Here is a 9,625-nt window from a genome sequence, read left to right on the forward strand (position 1 = left end):
ACCCTTGAGACCGACTCACCGAACCTCGAGGGTTCGATCGAACCCAGAATTACAAATGAAAAACGTAAAAAATGAAGATTGTAAGGACACGAAACAAATACAGTACTCACAAAAAGACTTTATCAACATCGCAGGGATAATGCTAGTGGGCCTCAATCTGCAGTACTTATGCACCTAAAAGCTAGCAACCACTCATTTAACGACAGTGAGGTTAACATCTTACCGAAAGAAAATAGATGGTTTGAAAGGGGAGTAAAAGAAGCTATTTTTATAAAACAACAAAACCCTTCACTAAATCACCAAGTTGGTGTGAGGTTCAATTAGGATTGTGCTTACAACAGAATTCTTAGATCGTTACCATAGGCTGTCATGCTAATGAGAAGATACCGGGGCGAATGGGGCAATCAGGGCCAGTCAGAGACCACAATCAGTCAGTACAGACGAAGTAATCAGTTTAGCCTCAGGGAATCAATAGTCCTCTGCTCCCCCCGACCTTAGAACAGGGACCTATCCAAGCGGAGGTCTGGCAACGCATTAGGGATATACAGTAAAGTCTCGTTATATCGATATCGGATATATCGATAGTCCCGGTTATATCGATACTATTTCTATGCACGCACGGAGAAAATTACATGCAAACAGGGTCGGATATATCGATATTTTTTCGGACTCCCTTGAATATCGATATAACGAGACTTTACTGTACGTATATATCAGGCCAGAGCTACAAGCAAATTTTAGTTCACTGACGAAGCTTCTCGGATCATAAGCAAAACAACCAACAAATTTTAAAGCACCTTATAGCGTCTTCTTTTTCAATGTATGGATAGAAGGATTCATTTATGGATTACAGTTTTTGTGTTGGTTAATTAAGACTTTAGAATAAATAAAAAATATCTAAGCTATGACCGAAAAAAAAAACCCTGAAAGAATTTGGAATGTGGTCCACAATGAATGTGATACAAAACACATTACATTTGTTTTGTTTTAGTCTCGGAAAAATAAGACAATTGGTATTGGTATATTCTGTTATATGTAATCCAGTATTTCTGTTTCCATCTCATTTTCGCTTCCCTCCGATGGCTGATATTCATCCTCCTCTTCTTCTTCATCCTCATAATCATCGTCTTCATCATCCTCGCCATCAACTTTTGAACTGCTGCCCATTTGTGTCGGTTGCATGGAGCTCTTTTGCAACACTAGGGGGAGAAACACTCTTCAACAAAGGGCTACAAATGCGCCTTTTCAAAATACAGAGGTGTACTTATGGAAACACATTTAAAAAAGTTCATCACAGGTTTCCTTAGCTTTTGACTCATCTTTTGTTTTCAATATTTATTAGGTTTTATACCCGTGTGACATACGATATATCTTACACTGGTGTTAATTTTGTGGAGTGTTCACACATCTAAAGCTGTTTATCAGACATTGATTATAAAACCTTATTCCATGAATTAAAATTAATCCGAATTGCCTTCTAAGAGAGGTGAACAGAGACTTTGTTGTGGCGTAGAAGGCAGCCCTCACTTTACTCTCTTATGCTGTAGTGTAGTCGCTTCCAGCTGGCTCCTGACCAGCTCTCCCCGCACAGCCGCGTTTATGAAAAGACAATTAAGAGAGAATATTGCTTGCTAGACACAAGGGAAGGTGCTGGGTGGGGCTTTTAGAGTTTTTGTGGTTTAGAGTTTTACTCCTATTCTCTTGCTCCATATTGTAAATATCCACCATGTTCAATGTAATTACTGCAATGCACCTTGGGTAAATGAATATTCGATTATCTCTTTTGGCAGTTTCCGGCCGATCATGCAAAAGTCCGAAATATCCTCTACCACGACTTTGGAACGCAGCAAAATAAATGAAGGTGATTATGGCAAGATATCGGTAAGGCAAGATGGCAGACGACGAAAGTTAAAATCTCTGATGGAATACGAACAGTTTTCAATTGCTGTTTAACTACATTTCTTTCTTTAGCTATTGTAACAGAAGCATGTCATATGTGGCGAGGATCATGTAGCATATGCGCTAATCTAATGGACTTGCGCCGGTGCTGATGCAGTGGAGTTACAAAGTTGCACCCGTGGCTGTCAAAATGCATAAATGGCAAGGGCGCGGCCCAGATGCACCCCCCTGTATCATTCATTGGTTGACATTGCGCCGGGAACCCATCATGCGCCTTGGATTAGTGCCCGTTGCATATAATTTACAGGCATGTACAAATCCTCTGAGTCAATTGCTATTTTTTTCCTGAATACAGTATTCTGGAGGCAAGCAAAAAAAAAAAGCGATGTAATGCCGCTGCGATAAATAAAGCGAAATTTAGCAAAGGATTTCTGTACACTGTTTGCGTTCAATTTCACTAATTCCCTTACGTGTTTTTTGTGCTCTGATAACCTTTTTGACCATGGCTGAAATGATGTCCCTCAGCTTGTCTGTGGTCCCCACAGAACACCAGCCATCGCGCTCATCACACATTTGCTCTGTACCGCTGTTTTGCTTGATAACTTCCTGGATACTGGACACAGATGGGAACCATCATCCAGTGAATGAATGCAATTAAGGTTTACGGCAAAAACAGCGCTGGTGTCTACCTTGGCACATGCAGGTCACACAGCTGGTAAAACATCTGCCGGTGAAGAGGCAGCATGCCCTCTCTGAAAATATAGGATGAATCCTAGGGGTGTCAAATAAAGAAGACATTACAATGAACATTTCACTCCACATCTCATGGTGAGCATCTTAACCACCAAAATTATAAACGTTTTTTTAATGTCACAGTAAATAATATGGATTTACATTCAAATCAAAACACCCCCTTTCACATCAGGAAATGATCCCATCCTATAATGATCCCTAACCTTCAACTGATAAGAGATTGGAACCGGATCTCTACTGGTGCTTGAAGACTCCTGAGTTCGAAGTTCGGACACACTGGCTGGAGGTGGACCTGGGCGCCGGCGTGAAAAATAACATCAAAAAGGCGCACATAAAATGTTTCGTTAATAACTTGCTGGGAAGGTTATTTTGGATAACCCCCAATAAAGGAATGCACACTCGCATGTCCATACTCGCCTGTCCATTTGATGGATGCTTCTTACCTACAACTACAGTAGGTAAGAACCTGCTATCTCTGCACAACTATTTCATTGAATCAATGCATCCACTGACCGGTTTTGTTGATCGATATTGGTAGGGTGTAGTTCAGGGTGCTCCTCTTGGGTTTCACCAGCAGATCAGATATTTTATAAGCTTAACAAGCAAGAGAGGGAAAAAACAAGTCAATATATAATATTTGACAGCGTGCACATTTTCAGAGTGGGTAAAACATAAGTCTGTAATCTACACCATCATTGAAGCATCTCGATCTGCTTCTTTCCTTAATACTGGAGTGCAATGTACAGTGATACCTCAGGTTACGCACTTAATTGGTTCCCAGAAAGTGTGTGTAAGGCGAAAGGTTTGTCTGCCAAACATTTATTTCCCATAAGAAACTATTAAAAACGAGAATAATCTGTTTCCAGGTCCCCATAAAACATAATTTTCTACTAAATAAGACTTAAAACTACATAAAATATACCTTATTTTGTGTATAACAAATGTGCTATTGTATGGTAATTAAAGAAATAAACTGTACAGTATAATAAAGTCATTTTATATACCTTTGTGATGGTCATTGATGTAGTTGCCTCTTGATATCCGAGTGAAGTTGCCGTGCTTTCTCGACAATAATACCCTCACTCACACTGTCACACTTCTAATCAACAGTAGTTTTTCAACCTCTTCTATAGCCTGAAATTGTTGCTTAGACAACACAGAAACACCCTCAGCCACACGTAGCAATGGTCGACTTAGCATACTTAGCATACTGGTACTGGGACGCTAAGTCACACAAACGCACACCTCGTTCATGTTTTTCGATGATCTCCTTCTTTTGCTCGACTGTCATTTTCCTTTGTGTCCTCTTCGGCTTAACACTAGCCTGTGGTGGGGTCTTCTTCGGTCCCAAAAAAGAAAAAGTACACACTGGATAACAAACCACGTCTGCACTGAGTGCACTCAAAGAAAGTGGGTGTGGAAAAGAAGTCCGCCAGCCACCGTGGTGATGTTTGACCATGTGGTTTGGTGTTCTTCCGCCGAAAACTACTCCACCAGCCATTGTGGCGCTCCGTGTGTTTCCCGAAAGCTAGTTCATATGCCAGGATCATATTCTCGCGAATTTAATGTTCGTAAGGCTAAAAGTTTGTTAGCTAAAGCGTTCGTAAGATGATGTATCACTGTATTAGATATTGTGGTGCCTAGAGATGACAGTTAATTTTCTGCAAGACAATGTTCGTAACTCATTCATGTTGAATATCATCTATCCTGATTGAAATGAACGGAAATGTCAATAATCTTTTACAGCACCCTGTTGTGTTTTTTAAATTAGGAAAAACAGCACCCTACAATATTGTACTTTGTTAAAAAAAAGAGTGACAACTTTATTCAACGGTTTGTGTGACATGTTTTAATGCTGCAATCTAATGCTGCTCCTTCGGCTTTTTCCACCCTGGCTGCCAGTAGGCAGTATTATAATTTACAGTCATGCAGAAACAAACAAAGTGGAGTATACTTCTATGACCACTCGTGTATTTTATTTTTTTGTTAAGGATTAGGCCTTTGAGAATTGTATTATTTGTCTAAACATGGTGTTCCGTGTTTTGTGTTCTAAAACTGCCAAGTACTGTTGCTAACCATTGTTGGCAGTATTTTGCATTATTTGTTAGCATTTGGTCTAGCAGACTTTCCTTGGGCAAAATGATGTTCTAAAGTACATCGGATGTACCGTATTTTTCGGTGTATTAGGCACAGGCTCAATGGATGATGTATAACTTTTTACATTTATAAGGTAGACCGGACTATAAGGCGCACCTTCAATAAATTACATGTTTAAAAAAGTTTTCCGAATATAAGGCCCACCACATTCTAAGGCGCTACTGTAGAGGCTGGGGTGGTGTTTTATATATCCCAGCATGGACCGCGCACTACTTCTTCTCTGGGGGTGGAGTCGTTGGCTGCTGACAGTAGTTGTGAGACCTGTTGTGGCTCAATACTAATTCACATGAAAGGCGCACCTGCGTATAAAGCGCAGGGTCACCTTTTGAAGAAAACTAAGGCTTTTGGGTTCGCCTTATATACTGGAAAATACAGTAATTCTTTTTTTATTTGTAGTGTGATTGTAAACAGAATAAAGGAAAACTCTTTTTGGATAGATTGCTCAATGCTTGTTTACCACATTCCCGCTTAATGTGAATCAACATGAAGTTTGCTCTAGCAAGTCAAACTAAAAACAAACAAAAAAAAACACACACACACATACACACACACAATTGCAAAGGACGGCTTTCATCTCAAGACACCCCTGTATTCCCCATTTTAATATGACACCAGTCTACCACATTGCAGTGTTTCAAAACTCCAAAAGCTTTTCCTGCACAGATCAGCACGATTTCCAATTGCAACCCTTTTCTGACCTCTTTTGGTGCTACAGCGCATCCTGTAGTCAAGAATCTGGTAAATCTTGGCCTCGGCTCTCTTTCGAGGGTCGTAACCAAACTTCACCCATAGAGTTCTCCATGGTCCTGTTACCTAGATAGAGGAATGGTCTGAGATGTTTTATTTGATCATACTACTCGTTAAGCACTTAACTTGACAGATAACAGAGAGAAACACATGAAAACTACCGCAATCTAAACATTGCACGAATACGATTGAATTTACTTGGTTTGCACTTCTAAATTGAACAGAGATAACATATTGTTCCAGAGATAACATATTGCATTTGGAATGGTTTGAATCATCAGTCAAGAAAAGATTTTTGAGGAAAATATTATTTGACTCATTCACATTTTTGAATGACTGAAAAGTTTTAGAGTCCTTCAAAATCTATTAAAGAGCAAGCAAAACAGTGTTTAAAAAAACAATTATAAGAATACCCCTAAATTAGCAACACTATATGATAATCCATAAATGCTTTTATTTTAATGTGTTTTTTGTGGTGTTGAAGACTGCATAAAAATCCATAAAAATTTTGAATAAGGAATGCATTTGTGGATATTGCTGATTATCAAAAGACTTAAACACAACATAGTGCTATTTGTCTTTTTCCTGAGGTTGATTTTGTGTTAAAAAAAGGTGTACAATATTCTGTATCAAGCACACAGTGTTCTTTAAACTCACCATGTAATATGCCAAGACAGGCAGGAGCATTTTGAGTTTGTCCGGGTGGATATTAAGGTTGGCCTTGACAGCATTTCGTGACCATATGGGCCGGCTCTCAAACATCTAAAAACAAAAATTGGTTCAGAGATAAGATAAAAGCCTAACAGAATAATGGAAAGTTATGCCTGCTTGCCATTATATAATATATCAAAAAAACAAGGACACCAATGGTACACTAGCTTGACTTTCGATACTGTATAGACACACACACACACACACACACACACACACACACACACACACACACACACACACACACACACACACACACACATATCCATCCAATTTTCAATCCACTTATGCTCACAAACGTAAACGGCGTGCTGCAGCCTAACCCAGCTGTCTTCGGGCAGTAGGCGTGGACACCCTGAATCAGTTGCTAGCCAACTGCAGACTTCCATTTTATGTATTTCAAAACCTGAAAGATGTTTTATTGTGGAAAAAAAATACAGGATTCTCTGCTACGTCTGTCGACAGTATGCCTCTCGTGCTGCAGGTCACGTACATCTGACCGCTAAAATAAAACCCAGAGGCAAGCAAAATGTGTTTAAAAAAACGGGGGGAAAAAAGATTTTGGAAAGGGGAAAAGGCCCAGTCGGGAGACAACAGAGAAGCCGACGCCGTTGAAGAAAAAGAAAGCTACATTTAATAAGACATTATCAGGACCCCTTCTTAAAATATGGATTTATCTCAATGGGATATTCCCACGTACCAAGCCCACTCTGCATAATGTGCGGCCATGGTAAGAGGCATTTATCATACACTTTAAACAGGTATGTGCGGCATCACACACACAGTATTTGTATTGAAAAAACCCATGTAATGTTGTTGTGGCTCTCCTGTGGGATATATACTGTATAATGACACAATTTCTCACAGGACGGTGTAAATTGTCAATCAGTGGGCAGATGGTTAACATAATTAAAAAATACCGCAAGGAGTTTTTCCTCAGCCTGCTTATCATGTTCCCTTGAGCCGATTTTTTTCCAATGAATCTCAGCTGCCTCCAGAGCTTTGGTTGGAACAACAGGATCGGTGTAAGTGACGAAAATGGCATTGTGGGGCCGACGGGGTCTGTTCAAACCAATAAAGCAATTCTTGCTCGGATCCGCTTGTCTGTATAAAGACAAAAGTAGAAAGAGAATAATTTCTGATTCCTTTTGTTCATGAATGTCGAATCTAGACAGCACTCAGTCAGAAAACAATAAAAATGTGTACAAATTTAAATTATTTAGATGAGCAATAGATGTGGCATTGAAGAGGTGTGTTTGGCCATACAAGATACTTACTGTTTTTGAGGAACATCAGCTCGGTAGAAATAATCAACTGGACTGTCAAGACGTGAAAATATGGCCGGGGGAAGGAAATACGGCATGGGCTGCTTAAAAAAATCTTGCTTCTCTGTTTTCCGAAGGATGATTTTGTCATACAAAGATGTGTGCTTTCCATCTTGACAATGCACAGCAAGGCTCTGATAGTCTGCCATCCCTGGAAAAGACAAAGATAACTTCCTGAATGTCAAGTATAGGCATGAGTAGTAATTTTGACTGGCATTGTCCAAGATGGTTTTATGTTATGTTTATTGCTCTCAGTGCAGGTTGTAGTGATGTAGAAGTTTACTGTGAATAATTGGTCCAAAGTGTGTAGGTGGCAAACCTCATGCATACATTCAAATGTATGAAGACATCTTCACAATAGCGTTGTTAAAAATGTAATTTAAAAGTTAGCAATATGACCTTTTAACCTCTAGATGTTAATACAGCTCTTTTACTAGATTTTACTCATCGGTAGAAGCAAGTACAGTGTTTATTAAAAATAAACAGGCAAGGAGTGACAATCATACCTTGAAATTTGTACGTTGTCCCAATAACACCGAGTATTTCCATCTGGATCTCAGCAACTTTGGGGTCTCTTTTTCTAAATCTTCTTCGCACACGGAGGAGAAGGTTGCTAGACGAGAAGCGGTTTCCGCACAGAGAATGACAAAAAGGGTCCTGGGGTCGGTAGCGCAGCTCTAGCCGCAGATTCGGTTGAGTGAAGGTCTGATGAAATTGAGGGGGAAAATAAGAATGATGAAACTGACAACATTTGTTTGTTTTAAGATTCTAATTGAATATCAGTTATCACGACCAATGGCATCCAAATAAAGATGTTTTCAAACTTCAGTATTGAGACCATCCAAACAAGGGTCACATCAGACATTCGGGAGAGGGGAGCTTATTTACAGACATTCGGGAGTTTTAGATAAAATAAGAAAAACACATCACCATGGAGAGATTACCAACTTACAGCAACATAATGAAAAGAAGTAGTAGAATTGCATATAAACAAACGAAAAATATAAAACCTTAAGTGATGTGTTTACATTTCGTTTAGTAAATATGCACCCCATTAGAATCAATGGAAACTTCAATTGTCAACAATGTAACAAATGTGTTGTGGTCATTTCTGTTTGCTTCGCAAACAACTTCTTTACCTTTCGGCTTTTCCCTTCGGGGGTCGCCACAGTGAATCAGTGTCCTCCATCTAACCCGGTTTTGTGCATCCTCCACATTCACAAACAACTACTGTACTTAATAATAATAAATTTCATTTATAATACACGGGAGATGCATCTCGCGTTTTCATTCGTTCTAATTTACTTACGTCAGACACTGTTTTTTCACCGCCAAGAGTCTCGAGCATCTTGTCCACTCTGGAAATGAGTGCTGGATACTCCACGCATACCAGTTTATTTTCCCGCAGCTCAAGCGTCGACGAGTTGGCAGTCACAGTATCTCGTTCGTTGGGACCTGAGAACGTCAATTCTTTCAACGTGAAGCCCAAATTCAAATCTTTTGGATCACCCATCGTTAATAATCAATAATACATATTTACAATATAACCAGAAAAGTTGGAACAAGAAAATAAAGCAAAACGTGCGGTAATATTTTCTCGAGTTTCCAGCTCAGTTGCATGTCGGGAGGCAGCAAAACATTCCCGACTAGAAACGATTGAAATGGTATATTGTTCCGTGCCCGACGTTGTTACGATAAACCACGATCGATATTATTTGAGGTGGACTTGAACCAACATTATTTTATTGATGTATTTATCTGTTATTGACATCTATATATAGAAAATATTGACATACGGCACAGTAAAATCCAGAATTGTATCAAAATTAAGAGGAAAATATAACCCCCTTTTTGTACACCGAATCATTGCAGTGTATTATCTATACTATAGAGACATAATTAATTAACATTGAAACCTGACTACTTTTCGCTTCACGTGAAAAGAAAATATCGACCTGAAAGTGGCATCATCGCGATATCACGTCTGGCCACAAGGTGGCAACGCAAACCTTTAAAAAACGAAATAAGAAAAG

At 39.3% G+C, this 9,625-nt stretch overlaps 1 protein-coding gene across 1 annotated transcript; it reads right to left on the bottom strand.

Moving 5' to 3' along the window:
• Nucleotides 1-103: 103 nt before the first annotated feature.
• Nucleotides 104-9,224, bottom strand: gtf3c5 (general transcription factor IIIC, polypeptide 5). Its single transcript, XM_089021257.1, has 11 exons — nt 8,902-9,224; nt 8,099-8,297; nt 7,545-7,743; nt 7,188-7,371; nt 6,214-6,318; nt 5,508-5,622; nt 3,166-3,246; nt 2,856-2,944; nt 2,589-2,671; nt 2,370-2,512; nt 104-1,199 (listed from the first exon to the last, which is right to left on the bottom strand). Exons 1-11 carry the CDS (start codon nt 9,103-9,105, stop codon nt 1,030-1,032), a joined length of 1,572 nt encoding a protein of 523 aa, XP_088877383.1. The 5' UTR covers nt 9,106-9,224; the 3' UTR covers nt 104-1,029.
• Between the last annotated feature and the right edge of the window lie 401 nt (nt 9,225-9,625).

The sequence above is a fragment of the Hippocampus bargibanti genome, linkage group LG18 (assembly GCF_051943395.1).
Source record: "Hippocampus bargibanti isolate YZ-2025 linkage group LG18, ASM5194339v1, whole genome shotgun sequence".
Lineage (NCBI taxonomy): Eukaryota > Metazoa > Chordata > Actinopteri > Syngnathiformes > Syngnathidae > Hippocampus > Hippocampus bargibanti.

Excerpts from the sequence above, each read along its gene's own strand:
- gtf3c5 (XM_089021257.1), bottom strand. The coding sequence starts at position 9,105 with ATGGGTGATCCAAAAGATTTGAATTTGGGCTTCACGTTGAAAGAATTG. Across the intron at positions 3,247-5,507 it reads GCGCTGTAGCACCAAAAGAG|CTTATAAAATATCTGATCTG; the intron begins GTCAGAAAAGGG and ends TTGCTTGTTAAG. Across the intron at positions 1,200-2,369 it reads TATCAGAGCACAAAAAACAC|TGTTGCAAAAGAGCTCCATG; the intron begins GTAAGGGAATTA and ends TTCTCCCCCTAG.